Source organism: Periophthalmus magnuspinnatus, chromosome 7 (assembly GCF_009829125.3).
Source record: "Periophthalmus magnuspinnatus isolate fPerMag1 chromosome 7, fPerMag1.2.pri, whole genome shotgun sequence".
Classification (NCBI taxonomy): Eukaryota; Metazoa; Chordata; class Actinopteri; order Gobiiformes; family Gobiidae; genus Periophthalmus; species Periophthalmus magnuspinnatus.
In genome coordinates this window covers 9,580,300-9,596,418 of record NC_047132.1, presented here as the reverse complement: position 1 = coordinate 9,596,418, position 16,119 = coordinate 9,580,300, and the positions used below count along the sequence as shown (strand labels likewise).

General features: G+C 40.0%; 1 protein-coding gene across 2 annotated transcripts; it reads right to left on the bottom strand.

Annotated features, from left to right (window-relative positions):
• Positions 1-11: 11 nt before the first annotated feature.
• klhl21 (kelch-like family member 21) lies at positions 12-15,256 on the bottom strand. Of its 2 annotated transcripts, none has more exons than XM_033970194.2 (5): positions 15,094-15,256; positions 7,961-9,016; positions 6,060-6,465; positions 4,480-4,552; positions 12-2,823 (listed from the first exon to the last, which is right to left on the bottom strand). In XM_033970194.2, exons 2-5 carry the CDS (start codon positions 8,985-8,987, stop codon positions 2,494-2,496), a joined length of 1,836 nt encoding a protein of 611 aa, XP_033826085.1. In that variant the 5' UTR covers positions 8,988-9,016; positions 15,094-15,256; the 3' UTR covers positions 12-2,493. The 2 variants fall into 2 exon arrangements, with proteins under 2 accessions (XP_033826085.1, XP_055079035.1); XM_055223060.1 differs by lacking the exon at positions 15,094-15,256 and adding an exon at positions 9,155-9,245.
• Between the last annotated feature and the right edge of the window lie 863 nt (positions 15,257-16,119).

The window sequence follows — 16,119 nt, the reverse complement described above, 5'->3', positions numbered from 1 at the left end:
AACATAACACATTATAAGTTTTACAAAACATAAATTTATTTGTAAATGCAACAATATAATATTTCCATTACAAAATGGGTCACTCCATGTATTGCTTATTAGCTGCTGATCACAACAGTAGCACATGAAACCTGCAAACGACTTCTCATTCTCATCTCCCATGTAAACGCTACACAAGTCTTTAGTGTATTCACCAACCTAAACTAAAGCTGCTTTTAAAACCACAAAATCAAAAAATACCATTTCAAGAAGTAAATGTAACATAAAAACACAGTCTGAGCAATTCCAGTTTGGATGCAATAAAAGAATATTCACTTCACCAACAAAACGCCATTAGACAACACAGCAAAATAAATCTATAAATAAACACATTTAAGGTTCAATACAAAATCTATAAAAATACTTCATGCACATACTGTGGTTATAGTGGATAAGATAATGGGACGTGAAACAGGCTGTGTTCATACCATCAAAACTAGGACTAGACCAGGACAAGACCAGGACTAGACCAGGACTAGGCCAGGACTAAGCCAGGACTAAGCCAGGACTAAGCCAGGACTAGGCCACGATTAGGCCAGAACTAGACCAGGACTAGGCCAGGACTAAACCAGAGCTAGGCCAGGACTAGACCAGAGCTAAACCAGGACTACCGGGAACATTGAAAGAGATTTTTTTAGCTACTGGAACCACCAAGGCAAAGACTAAACCTGGTCCAAACCAGGACTAGACCAGGACTAGACCAGGACTAGAACCAAATCAAGCCTATACTTGAGCTAAACAGAGATCAGACCAAGACTCAACCTGAACAAGTCGCTTTTGATGTTAAGGAAAAGGCTTGATATTCAAAGCAAATTTTGGTACCAACATGATCATTTAAAAAGACAATTTAGTAATGTAGTTTTTAATAATAATAATAATAATGTTTTTTAATATGCGCTTTTGTCCCGTTTTTGCAGTATCTTATTAGTATCACACTTTCACTGCTAGTAGTTTTAATATCAGTTAGTATCCAGGTATTGATTTTTTTCTTTTCTTTTTATAACCTTAGTGTGAACACAGCCATCGGTGTCAGTTCAGGCTAATTTTGCCAACAGGGAGAATAACATCAGGTAATGAACTGAAATTGCATGGAGCCATTTTGAAATAATCGCACGGTGATGAGTGGGCCCACCTGGTGAACATCTGCGAGGCTGAGTCAGGACAGCTGTCTGTGAGGGCTTCATTTTACACATGTGGAATGTAAACAGAACAGTCCAATTTATATCAGAGATCTTTGTGACTGTAAACACCATAAGATGCATGTTATAATAGTGCTATGGCCAGATTTGATCATATTTTTAAGATACTGATATAAATCTATTGACTACCTGTGCCTGGTAACATAAAAAATACCAGTTTGTTTGTTAGTTTGGGAATTATTTTGTATCTTTAAAAATGCACAAAATTATGTAATGCAGCTTTAAGCCATATCTGTTTGTTTTTTGTGTCTCATATGGTCTTGTATCAGTTGTTCATTAGATTTGTCATTATTTAACGTCAAAATTCCTTATTCACTGGTTGCTTTATAGAAGGGGCCATGTCCATTATATGTTAGAGTAAACTGGATGAATCAAATAGACCTGCTTATTGTTGAAAAGTGCTTTTTCTTTTGAGGATTACAGCTTCAGCATCATGATCAGTTTCACAGTAAACTGTACTACACAAACACAGCTCGCTCCACAAGCACTGTCCCCATGATAAACTCTATGATAACTTGGTGTTTTTGGAGACATTCTGACCCCAAGACCCAACATGAGCTAATTTGAGCAGTTCTCCAGCAGCGATTCATGGACTAAACTGGGATCAAACCAGGATCAAATCAGGATCAAGCCAGAAGTAAACTAGGGCTAAACCAGGACCTAACCAGGACCAAACCAAGAACAAACCAGGATTATTGACATTTGAAGAGATTTTCATACCTACTGGAACCACCAATCCAAACACTAAACCAGGCCCAAACCAGGACTAAACCAGGGCAAAACCAAGACCAAACCAGGATTAAACCAGGACCAAACCAGAATCACTGCATTGGTGGTTCCAATATCTACGAAATCTCTTCAAAATTTAAAGACTAAACCAGGCCCAAACCAGGACTAAACCAGGGCAGAACTAGGGCTGAGCCAAGACCAAACCAAGATCAAACTAGGACCAAACCAGGAGCACTGAAATTTGAAGCTACTGGAACCACCAGTGCAAATGATATTACCACTTATCATTTACAATTCATAGATATTTCCCAAATGCTGGAAACACCTGGCTGCAATATAAAAAATTTACCAAGCACCATAATTTACAAAAAAACCAAAAAAACCAAAACATTTTCTTGGTGCAAAAGATAAAAAATAAGAATAAAGTCAATTTTTCCAACCTCATTTGCCAACATGTCTCAAGGGCACCAATAGGCTTTATGTTAAGGGCAGTGTATGCAAAGTGTCCCTGTGTTTCTTGCTCACATCAGTGTGCAGCATCTACATCCTGGTTCTGATTAAGATTGTTCAAATTGTTTTGGAGCACTTGTTGCCGTTGGTGACGGTGCAGTTGAATCGCATTAGAATCGGGGGCTTCCAAAGGCTCAAAAGCGATCGAAACTTGGGGCATAAACTGTCTAAATATGCTAACGCTGCCGTGCCAAAAAGTGCGCTGAGGTAGTCTTCCGGCCACAGTCCAGGACCGTGTCCCGGGATCGTACGCTTCCACCACATCGGAAAGCTCAAATGTGTTGTCATAACCTCCAGAGACATAGAGTTTACCGCCCAAAACCGCCACACTGCCTCCAACATGGACCTGCAGAAGACACAGATATGTGTTATATCTTTGCAATAAAATAAAGTTAACCATTTTATTTATATAAAATTTTAAGGTGAAAAGAGAGAGCAACAAATGGGTTCTGTGCACAGTAGCACGCTAGCCAGCTTGCGTTTATTAAAATTGGAAAACTTAACCTCCTGAGACCTGGTGTCCTCATATGTGGACAACACATTTTGGGTTGTCTAGGCCACAGTGCAAATTATTAGATGAAGAATAACAGCAACAAAAACAGCAACAATGTAAATATGTTATATATTTTCATTTTTTAACAGTTTCGAATGTTTAGAATATTTTATTTTAATTTTCTTTTATTTTTCTTCCTGTCCTCCTGTCATAAGCTCTTCACACGAGACACATTGTTCCAAGAGGCACAATTGTTTCTCATTTTGTTTTTACATTCAAGACAAATGTTGCTGTGTTCAGGGTCTTAATAAATAGTTTTTGCAAATCATTATTCAAATGTTTTATCAAAATGAGTAAAATGTCCACATATGAGGACATTTGATTTACATATTTTTTTCTCAGAAACTACATAATGTAAAAAGATAATTCTTTGTATTTAGACTCATCAGGTCCCGGCCAACCCAAATAAGAAAGAAAAATTAATAAAGCATGTCATGCAAGAGCTCGGGTCTCAGGAGGTTAAAATAAACAACCTATTAAAATTCGAATTCATTAAAATAAAGACTAACCATTTATTTTTATATGTAGAATACTTCAGTTTGTAGCGCCGTTTTATTATGCTTCAAAATTTGCTTTAGCGTTAACATTGAGACAAACATCCCTCTTTCTAAAGTGTCCTCCGGTAAAGTATTGATTTTATTTTTGCAGTGTTTGACATGTTGTCAGTGACATCCACACACAGCTCCCTGTCCACTGTCTTATCTTTAAATATTTATTCACTGACTCTGCAAAAAACACTGAGATAAAAATGACAGCAAGTAGTGAAGCTAACAGTGAGGTTGCTGGGTGCTGTCGTGCACAGAGAAAATTTAGGAAAAAATATAAAAGACAGCTAAAGGCGCACTGTGTAACTTTCCCTGTTCCCTGGTGGCGTGTCAGCCATCTACTTGTCTCCAGGGAGATGTTATTGCTCTTTCTAGTTTCCCAGTATGGCATTAAACTTAGCTCTCTAGTATTTATTTAATTACATGTCTCTGAATAACAAAACAAAAACTGCTTGTCCATCTATGGAGACAGAGTTTAAAGCAAAACTATGAGACAATCTATGCAAAGCCATGGCATCTCCAAAGAGACAAACAGGTGGCAGATCGTCCACCAGAAAAGTTACCAAGTGTGCCTATAATTTAAAGTGAAAAAAGAATAAAATGTAGGGGATATCACTTAGGTTAATTGAGGGATAATTGCAATTAAAAGGGAAGCAGTTTTAATCAAGATAAAAATGGTTAACCTATAATGCATGTTTGTTTTTTGTTTTTTTTTTTTTTAATATTGTATGTATTTAATTGTAAAAGATTTCTGTGATACTAAGCCTGTGAAGCAGTTTTTGTCCTTATATCTGTGTAATCCCTCAGTGTCCAGTAGGTTCATAGTGGTCCATGGGTGTAAACTAGTCTGTGTGTCTTATACTTGTATCTGTGTGTGTAGTTGTAAACAGGACTTATATCTCACCTGTGTCATTGGGCTAATCTTGTCCCATTGGTTCTTTTGAGGGTTGTACACATCCACCTCCGCTGAATCATCCCTGAAAATAGAAACAGAAGCAGACTGAAGCCAAAGCTACAAAAATATGGATGTAGTCAGGCCTCAGTGACAGGTACAGTAAAGCCACTCAGATTGATGACATGGGAAATGGTTTAACATGTCAACAGCTCATGTGAGTTTAAAGGACTCATATTACGCATTGTTTATGTTGTTTTTGCTTTTAAATGTGTTTTCGGGTAGCTTTGCTTAGGAATTTAATTTAATGTTTAGAACTTAAAATAATGCTCATAGAAAACACACGTCACGTTCCATCAAATGTGCTCCCCATGATGAGATGAAAACAACAGCAACTCCGCCACTATCCTAACATAAGTGCATGGTTGTAATGAATGCTATTGGCAGAAATCCTCAAAACAAGTCTAGCGATGATTTATGGCAAGTCACGATAACACATTTTGAAGCAAGACATATCCCGTCAGAGATGTATATGATAAACGATGATGCTGATGATGCTTCATTTTTTGCCTTGTCCCATATTTCTTCTTTTCTCATTTATAAATTACTGGTACTAGCATTGTCCTCTACCGTCTCCATCTTACCCCCTCCAAAATCACAGAAATATCACACACACAACACACATCCAATACAGGCTTGTCACAATAGCAAATAGCTGTTACGTCTACAAACCATGTTAGGTCTTGGTACGTCTTGTCATGTCTTGGTACGTCTTGTCATGTCTTGGTATGTCTTATCACCACTTGTCACTACTGTATGACTGGTCACGATGTTTGTCTGTCTTGCATTAAATTAAATAAAAAATAGACAGCCTCATTAAAAGGCCTGAGCTGCAACAAATAACATAAAATAATAATGAAGCAATAATTAGCCATAGAAGTCATAGAAGATACTAAAATAACAAAAATATCCACACTTGCGTAATAAATATTGAGCCCCAAGAAATATGTTCCAGTTTTCATATACTGAATAAGTTATGTACACAGGATTTCAACTTGTCAAAATTTGGGGAGAATTAAAACAGAGTGATTTCTGAAGCTTTGAACATTGTTAAAATCTCAATTTATGATTAATCAACGCAACTTTATATTTGTAGTCAGTCATTTTAGAAAGGATATGCAAGACTCTGAGGTTTTTCTAACACTAAAAAAACTCAACTAACATTCTCCAGCTGCACTCACGGCCTAAACCAGTATTTGGTTGAATCTCGATCACATTAGGTCAACTGGAGATCATTGGTGTGATGGCACTATCCCAAGCTCTACTATGTTTATACTGTGTTTACAATAGTGTTCTGAGCATAATCTACTCATTATGCTCCAAACCATTCACAATAGAAATAGGCAATCCTCCAGTTAGATAGTGACCAGACCAAGGTAATCTCAAGATCTGGAGATGGTTCCACAAGCCCTGCACTGAGGCTGCTCCTGACAGCCTGACTTTCCTTTACGAGTATACCTTAATTTTAATTATCAAGGGTACCAATAGTAGTAAAGGGTTGTGTACATGCTAAATAGACTCCACTTCCTCACCTGACAAAGTAGATGAGCCCGTTCAGAGTGACTGTTTTGGGGGTGAAGGACCAGGGTGGCAGCTGACCGCAGTTCACCAAAGTCCAGCGATTTGTCTCTGGGTCGTAACTCTGGACCGACATAGTGTCCTCTCCAGCCAGGCAGCCTATGGCATACAGGCGCCCCCTACAGGTGGTGGTGGAGCAGTTGTCCATGGGGTGCAGCATTGGGGGTAAGGCCTCCCAGCAGTCTAGGGCGTGGTCGTATCGCTCGGTGCTGTCAGAGGCAACCACATAGAGCTGGCTCTTTAAAACGCAGGAGCTGTGGTACTCGCGCGGCTTCAGCATCGGAGAGACTTCGGTCCATTCGTTTACGCTGGACTTGTATCGCCACACGCCATCGTACAGCCGTGAACCATCAGAGCCTCCTACAAGACATAAAGACAGAATAAAGATCAGGGTTTTTAAGGAATTTTGTACCAATTATTTGAGACATTTTACAACTAAAATCTCAAAATAGTAAATGGTTACGATTATATACCACTTTTCTACCGTCAAGGCACTTTACATTAAAAGACCACTCACCCATTCACACATACATTCATCTACCAATGTACGCAGACACTGGGAGTAAAGCGGGTTAAGTGTCTTGCTCAAGGACACAACAACAGTATTCGTCTGTGGCAAGTGGGACCGAACTGCCAACCCATGGGCCATTGGATCAGACCAACTGAGCTTGTTCCATGTCATTGCTTTGTCTGGAATGATTCACAGTATAGCACTAAAGGTATAGATTCATTCAATTATGCATTTATTAAAAAAAAAAAACTTGGAAAAACATGCATTTTTGCTGTGAGCAGGGTTGCTTCACCACAGATCTGAGCTGTAACTCAGTATGGGAGTGTCGCCTGCTTCTGTCTATGGAGATACATGTGGTAGGAACACGAAAAGCTTACTGACAGCCACCTAATTTATAACTAATTTTTTTGAGCAAAAAAAGAAATATATGTGGACCGTTCCAGAAAAAGCAAACATCTCCATGGAGACAAGGTTGACCATGCACCAAAAAAGTTACATAGTGCGCATTTGGTATTTCATGTTTACATTTAAATTGAATTCAAATCTGAAAGTCAGTATTACGCAACACTGCTGCTGGTAACTGTCACTGGAGAAGTGATCCTCCACAGCTAAATTTATAACTGTTTGTCAGTTTCCTGCTATAACCTTGATGAAGTAAACATCTTGGATCTTTTCAAAGGTGAACCTAGTCATGTTGTCAGATAAGCTTTTGTTAATGACGGGCTTATGAAAGCAGAGGGGTCCTGGCAGGACACAGTGTTCTTCTGTTTGCTCAGAAGAATCACCTTTTGCCAAAGACATAGCTATTTATTTATAAGCTCTGTTAGCTGCCAGTTTATAAGGTCTCTGGTCTAGATCACAAATAGAAGGACACCCAATGAAGCCCAAGAAATCCTAATGGGAAGGCAATTCGGACACAAGGGTAATTTTATCTGCAGACGTCACACAAGTATAGAGGAAACACGATTTTTTTAAAGCTACAAATAATGATGATTTTAGTAGTCAACTTGTGTGCAGGTTGTTTTATTTTTTACAGTTAACAAGTTCAATTAATTTTTTATATGGAGATTTTTTAAAACACATTTTTAACTTAAAGCTTCTATAAAGTGTATTGTCAGGTTTTCGAGGTTATAGTCCAGATAATGGCCACAATTATTAAAATATTCAACCAGAATTGTAATAGTCAACTGGTCACAATTATTCTCTACTATTCTAGACAAATTTTTAGACAATTTTTCCTGATAGAACAACAGTGTATGAGTTGCTGACCGTGATAGATTCAGTTGTCAATATTCTATTCCTATGTTTGAATGTGAGTGTCCTTCATCAGTAAATAAGTCCTACCTGTGACATAGATGTCATTGCCCAGAGCACTGATGCTGTAGCCTCCTCCCAGGTGATCAGGGAACTCAGCGAGGTACCTCCACTGTCCGGTCTGAGGGTTATAACAGTCGACCGTCACCAGCTCATCACAGTCCTGATCACAGCCCCCGATCACCACCAGGATCTCGGCCAGCCCGGTGGAGGGCCGCGGCCTCATACGCTGACACGGGCGATCATGTCGGTCATACTCATAGCTCTGGAAGCTGCGCGCCTCATTCACCAGGCGCAGACAGGTGGGGGACAGGTAAACCAGAGGGTCGCTCTCCACATGAGCCAAGAGGAAGAACCTGCGCACGAAGGGCAGGCGCACCTGCTGCAGCAGCTCAGGCCAATAGTGCAGCCTCCTCTGTAGATCAGCCTTCACCCAGCGCGCCGCGATCTGATAAACCGTCTCCTCTTTGTCCACACACAGTTCATCGTCTGTCACAAACTCTAGCAAACGCTTCCACGGTAACCGCTCGAAGTCTGTGCCTTTGGCCAGCTCCATGATGTTCTTCAGCACAAACTTACGCGCGCTAGCAGCTAGCTCTCTGCAGGCGTAGGCCTCTGCAAAGTCCTGTATCTCCAGACAGTTGGACACGTCCAGCCTCTGCTCCAGAAAAGCGCAGCAGGCCTCTTTCACAGAGGGAAACTGAAACAGGTCTGCAGTCTTCAACAAAAGGTCCACGTTCTCCTGAGTCACTGTGACTCTCCCTGTGTAACAGAAGTCCACCAGCAGCTCCAGCAGCTCTGCGGACACCTCGTGTAGCACCACCCGGTCCATCGCACTCTCCTTCAGTGTCCCAGCAAACATGGCTCTGAAGTACATACTCGCAGCCGCCAGAACCGTGCGGTGACAGTGGAACTCACGGCCCTCAGCACAAAGAGTCACATCAAAGAACTTCCTCTCAGCGCGCAGCTCATGGATCCCCCTCAGGAGGTTAAAGGCGTGAGCTGTGTCAAAGAACGGCAGCGTGGAGGGCTGCGTCTGCAACACCGGCTTCTCCATCTGTGTGTCGCTCAGGTCAGGGGGTTAGTCTAGACAGAAACAGAACATCTGTGATAAAATACATTTAAGGAACTTGTCACTCATTTTCTGTCATAAACCAATACTGTAAACATAATTATACTACAAAAACTTGAAGAAATATGTAAGTAAAAGTGAAGTCCTCCTACCCGTTTAAACTACAACAGAAAAGTGACAGTACAACAGTCTAGAATATACGACAGAGCAGCTCTGTGGTCCTCCTTACAGTCTTCAAGAAACAGAGAGTCCCTGTGCCGTGGGGCTATAAATACACTAGTGTCCATTTTCAGAGAGGGAGGGGGAGAGGAGGAAGAGGGGGCAAAGGGGAGAGTTTGGGCCGTCCCCGCTGCCTCTGGTCTGTGGTCAGTGAGTTGATCCACACAGCCTCATCAGCACTACGCACCACTTCCCAACACTATGTCTCATTTCTATGTCGGGTCCAAAAAGGTTATCAGACCTAATCGTTTTAAAATGGTCAGAATTAGTATAAAAGCCACATTGTGATATTAAAGAATAGTCATACAGTGATAGTTATTTTCAATTTCCAAAGTCTAAATTAAAATAGTAATTACAAATGACTTCCTGACAGCCGAACTGAAACAAATCATGGTCTATATAGTTCACTGGCAAAGGTTCACAGTACTGACAGACACTTGATGAGATGCTGGAATAGCAGATCAGCTGAGTGGTTAGTACCCTCGCCCCACAACAAGAAGGTCTCGGGTTTGACACCAGTGGCTTTTCTATGTGGCGTTTGCATGTTTCTCCCTGGGACTGGGCGAGTTTCCGTCATCAGCCCAAAACATGCACAAAAGACAAACCCTCCAGCTTAGGCAGTTCTGACCAAGACTCTGGAGATGGGCCCCTGATTCTGACAGGATGCCCCAGCGGCACTAAAGGATGGGTCAAATGCAGAGTACCTTGAAGGTTCTATATTATAATTGACTCTTGTGAGATTAAGCCATGTTATAATGCTGTTACCTCCTCAAAAACATACTGGAGTTGTGTTTTGTTTCATTCACACATGTTTAAGTAACACTTTATTATTAGTCCGTCTATATCTCCAAAGTTTAAAATGCTCTGTTCCACCTTGTGATGTCATGAAGCGGTAGTTATTAAACTAAAGGTAGAAGATGTGAAAGTGTGTGGAGTTTATAAACACAATGGAGCACTTCCTGTATTACCACATGACATCACAAGGTGGGACAGAGTGTTTTCAGTTTTAAGAGAAGAACTCAGCGTAAATGTGCAATGTGGGTTTGTGTGTTACAAGAAACACGACATAACTCCAGGTCTGTTTGTGATGAGGAAACAATATTATAAAATAGATCTGAAAATGAAAATAATGTGACTTTTAACCTCAACATGACGAATGCAGCTAATTGTGTTACATACTGAAAATAACCTTTTTCTTAGCATTCCTCTGTATCACACCAAGGTCATTTTGAAACCTCTATATTCAGACCTTAAGATAACAGATGATGGCAGATCCCCTGATGATACTTGGGGAGATTCATTCCTTCCTAAAATACTCAGGTGTCTGCTTTCACAGGTTTGTTTAGGCTGTAGTCTCTGGGCCTCTGAGTCTCAGGACTGAAGACTAACATGGACATTCCTCACTGGGGTTTACAAAGCTTCGGCCTCTTGCGCTGCCTCTGTGTGATCCGGCTCTCTCCAAGGGAACCGTGAGGATCACAACATGACCTCAAAATGCATGTGTTAAATCATAGTACTTTCCTTTATACTCCCATGTGTGTTATATCTGTGTAATCCCTCAGTGTCCAGTAGGTTCATAGGGGTCCATGGGTGTATACTAGTCTATGGGTCTTAAACTTGTGAAAGATACAGCTCAAGATCATTCTAAAGATATTGAGGAAAGGTTCAATTCTGTCTCGTAAATGTGACTTTTTTAGTATCGATACCTGCTCAAATGAATATCTAGTTTCAGTACAGGTTTTATTATCGATTAATATCTGGGTAATCATACACTTGACAACTCTACATGAAAGACAATTGTCCTTACTGTGAGCTGGCTTGCCAAATGTCTTATTTTCAAATTTTTCATTTGGCAGGTGAAATATAAAATAATCAAAATGAACAAAACCAGAGGCATCATCTTCTGCACTGTGTACAACCTAAAAAAATAATTATATAATACTTAAGTCTAAGCCAGGGTCTAACTAGAGTTTCTGATCTATGTCTACATTTCCAAAAAGACCAGGACAAAACAAAGAAAGCTCACAACCACAGACTGTATGAATAAGGACTAAATAAGTGTGACGTCACCTATAACGTTCGGCTCCAGTCAAATGAACCTCATCGAGGCTCGAGCAGATACAGGGGTGAATTTGGAGTTGAGTTCCATATTTTGGAATTTCGAGTATCATAGTAACCAAGGAGTCAAACCCGCACTGTTGGTTTAGCAGAGGCTGTTACGCAACACTGTCAATCAAACCTGTTGCTAATGTTTGCTGGAGAAACCTGGTCTGTTATTAATGGTCATATCTTGACTCGCAGACAAAATAGCGAAATAATACCAAGATCATGTAGAGCGGGTTAATATTAACATTTTAAGACCAAAATGATGAGTCTGACAGCAGCAGTTACAGAGAGAGGGGTTACAGTTTTCCAATGTAAAGTGAATTGGAGCCAGAGTCGATGGCGCTGAAAGCGCACCCATGATCGCTTCCTATTTGGAACGCGGTGGCTAGCAGGTTAGCTATGTCCGTTTATACATACTATAGCACTAAAGGTATAGATATATACTATATATAGTCTATGGTCACACCACACTAGAACTAGTATTGCACAACTACAGAGGCCAGTGTCACCAACACTCCAAAAATAGACAGACAAGCTCAGAGGCAAAACAAGACACAGGAGCTGGAAATGTGCACCTAAACAAAGGAGATACTGAACAATATGACTACTGTAAAGAGAGAGAGAGAGAGCGGGACAGAGATGGAGAGAGAAAGGAACAGAGTGATAGAGAGGGAGAGAGAGCGATAGAGAAGGAGAAGGAGAGATAGAGCCAAAGAAAGAGACAGAAGCAAAGAGCAATAGAGAACGTGAGAGGGAGAAGCAAAGAGAAAAACAGAGGAGAGAGAGAGAGACAGAGAGAAGGAGAGAGAGAGGACAGCGATAGAAAGGAGAGAGAGGAGAGCGATAAAGAGGAGCTAGAGATAGAGAGGAGAAAGCAATAGAGGAGAGAGAGATAGAGAAGAGAGAGAGGAGTGGGATAGAGAGGAAAGAGAATTAAAGCAGCAAGCAGCATTGAACGGCCCTCACGGGGCCTTGACCTGGCACTCAATGTGGGTGGCGCTGACACGCCACTTGCCTGTGTTTTACTGCAGCTTTGGGCTGCATTTGGCACCAAACAAGTCAAAAGACGTTAGAAGCGTTGATGCACAAAATGCAAAAACATGGGTTTTTTCCAGGCATCACCATGGCAACACCATGCAAAATACAAACTTAGCCCCTCAGACTTTTTTGACGGGGATGACCTGAAGAGTCACTATGCCAAATGTCAAGTTAATGTAAAACGTTTTCTTTTTTATTTAACCAGGAAAGTTCCAGAGCAATTTGTCTTTTTGCAGAGTGTTTATAGACGACACTGTGAGGAGTTTTCACATTCAAAACATATGATATTTTCTTTTAAATTGTTATTTGCTGTGGCAATGGCCCTAAATTTTATTCCTTCTGAAACCCATTAGTAGCAGTGATCATACAAGGCATCTTGCCTCCATAGATGTACATGGAGGCCTCTATGGAAAATTGAGATATCTCTTACTGTTATGGTTAATATATATTTTATCAATCCTATAAGAAAATGCATTTGTCATATTTACAGCTTGTATTAAAGTAGTGCCAAAAGTCTGATTTTCAACCAAACTGTGTAATCCCAATTTGGATTCTAAACACTTCTTAAAGTGGGTCACAGACATTAGGGTCCCACAATCAGCTGCTAGTGATCCAGAAAAGATGCCTCAATATCTATTAGCGGCGCAATTGTCCGTCGTGCCTTGAACTGACCACCGGGAGTGCTGTGACCCCACCTGTTTGTCCACAGGCCAACAGCTGCTCCCTGAGTGTAGTGGGACACACGCCTCTGCTCCTCCGAGTCTGTCCATAAAAAGGCAGAGCGCTACATGCATCAGCACAATCACAACAGAACAGAGAGAGGGACAGGATGCCAACAGGGAGCTGCTAACACAGAGCCACTAACAGAGCACAACAGATAAGGATGTAGGTTAAGTGAAACAGATGGAAGTAGGACAGTGTTTTTTTTTTATGTATAAAACCTTCTATCCCTGTCGTTTAGACCTCTACAAACATGTTCTTAAAAGCACGGGATCCCTGTTTAGCAATTCAGTCAGGTTAATGTTCATGTATGAGTTTATAAAATGTGATTTGAATTGAATTTCAATTTTGGTCTAAAAACAGCAATTGCAAATCTACTCATAATCACAACATTTGTAATAACATTTTATTCACTTTTTCCAAATTGATGCAGTCCTGTAGGAAGGGTTGATTGGAATATACTGACAACCACACTGGGAATGTCACAAGTCAAAAGAGATGAGCCTTGTTACAGTTGTTGCAATTAATGACACTCTTAGAGATAGATTGATATATCAGTTGACCAATATTTGGACTTTTTAACAACTTTTTTTTGCTATCGGCCTTAAATCTCCAAGAAAATTTGCTTTGATCGATCTACTGTCTAAAAAATACACACAAAGCTTTATATTAACACTTGAATATAAAGAAATAGCTGCAAAAACATGATTACACAGCTCTCTTTTAGGATTATGGCAAAAATGAGCGATGGGTGAGTTTGTAGTGCATTAAAAATTACGTAATTTGGGGAAAATCAGATCAAAATATCAGGCCAAAAATATCGAGAGAGCTCTGTATTATACACAATGAGTATCAGCATCGGTCATCAAAAAAAACAACAAAAAAAACAAAAAAACCCATATCAATCGATCTCTGGACACCACTATAAAAAGGGAACTACTTTTCTTCATTCACATTGTTCATTTTATCTAATATTCAGCTCATACCAAACTTTATGAGTGTTACTGTTTTCCTACAGGCCAAATCGATTCACATATAAACCAAGCTATGCCGACATACAGATAGACTCATTATTATTATGGAGTAGAATTACATTCATATTTTCATTTGACTTGTATTTACATTGAAATATAAACCTGGCGAGTCAACTAAAACACTCACAATAACACTATGCGATCACTGTTACTTTGCCATTAATGAGTTATTGCTAAGAAAGTTCATCAATGCCCATTAAGAGGTTTGCCAACAGCCTAAGGTGACAAGATCTTACAAAAACAAATGGGACACAGCCAGATTCAGTGTAATTTCGAGTATTATTATGCACTAGTCCATGCACGACTCATTTATCATCTGAGAGACTTCAGTCAGTGTAACCAAGTACATATTTCTGCAATCTGGTCATTTTCAAGAGTGTTTTTCTGTATTTTGGCTAAACGAATGACAATATATTCCCTTCTTTACTTTAGACTGGTATCAAATGGGTGAAAAATAGAGAATCTTGGGACATTTCTTGTACAAAACTGGGACATATCACTAAATCTGCTGGGAGAGGGGACACAGGGCTCAAAACTGGGGCTGTCCCATGTAAACAGGGACGTGTGGTCACCCTGCTGTAGCCTGCTTTTTCCTCGTCTTTCAAACGGCCTGGGTTACTACCAAAAACAATGAGCCTTCTCCAGAGTCTGTCTTTAATATAAATCGTATAAATGTGTTTGTTTGAGAAGACATCTGCGGACCAACTGAGTTCTATAACAAAATCCAGACACCCAGAGCCATGAGTCACTTTCACCACATCTCCAAACAGTTATTACGCATTAGTATCGCTTTAACTCGCCCTTTTCTTCCACAGACTTAAATAACCTGTAGCACAACGCTTGCAGATCATGCCAAAAAGTCCAACAAACACCCATAGTGCATACTCTGTTCGTTTGTGGGGTCAGCTGTCCGCGAAGAGAGAAGAAAACTCGACCTTCAAACCAGTTTCACACACGAACTTACACAGACTCACCCAAAATCGGACGCGGTTCTTCTCGATAGTGGTGTGTTCTACGCGCAATTACGCACGGATGAGGCTAAAATCACGGTAAAGTTGAAGTTTGGCAGGTTTTTGGTTACGCCTGGCCTCCTCTGCGCCATGCTCCAGTCTGCTCCGTGCTGTACTGCGCCCTCACGTGCTGTCGCAAAGATGCGCAGATGGAGAGAGTGGCGCGGTGGAGGAAAAGGGTACTGCCGAGGAAATACAGCGGGAGTTTGAGCATTACATGTTACAAATAAGTTATGAGGAAAAACTTGATGAAAAATAAATACATTTGACCATGCTAACTGAAATTTACGAATGGATTATAGTCGTGCGTAAAAGGCGTTTTAAATAACAACGTCCCAGCTGTAGGGGCAGAGGTGCAGTGCTCATATTTACTTGGGTAACTTTTTCTAGTAGCACCTTTAATAGCTTTATGTTGACAATATGAAATTATTTGATGGTTTTGTGTTTCAGATGGGATTATTATTATGATTATTATGATTATTATGATTATTATTATTGTTGTTGTTGTTGTTGTTATTATTATTAATTTATTTTTTATTTTTTTTATTTTTTGAAGACTATATAAGTCTATTATGACTGTTTTGTCCTTAAAATGACATTAACAACATAAAAATCACATGTTACTCTTACTTATGTGGTAGTTTTGGGTTTTTTCCCCATTTGTTTTAACTCTTACCACTACTTTGTACTTGTACTATCTTAAGGGAGGAGCTAACTGACACTTACACACCTGTTTGTTTACACTTTTTGTTTGTAGGCTAGGATTATTGAACTACACCTGTGCCTGAGTCATATTTTGTATAATCATTCAGGCCCCTAATGGCTGCTCTCACATCTATTAGCATACTGGATAACACCTTTGTTTTTCTTTTTAGATTTAGATGAAGTTATAAATAGGGCATTAATTATGTCTAAGGCCTTCATTCCTGTTCAAAGACTGGTTGATTTCTTAACAAAAATGGCCTCTTTAGATAGAAAAGCGCTGATCAG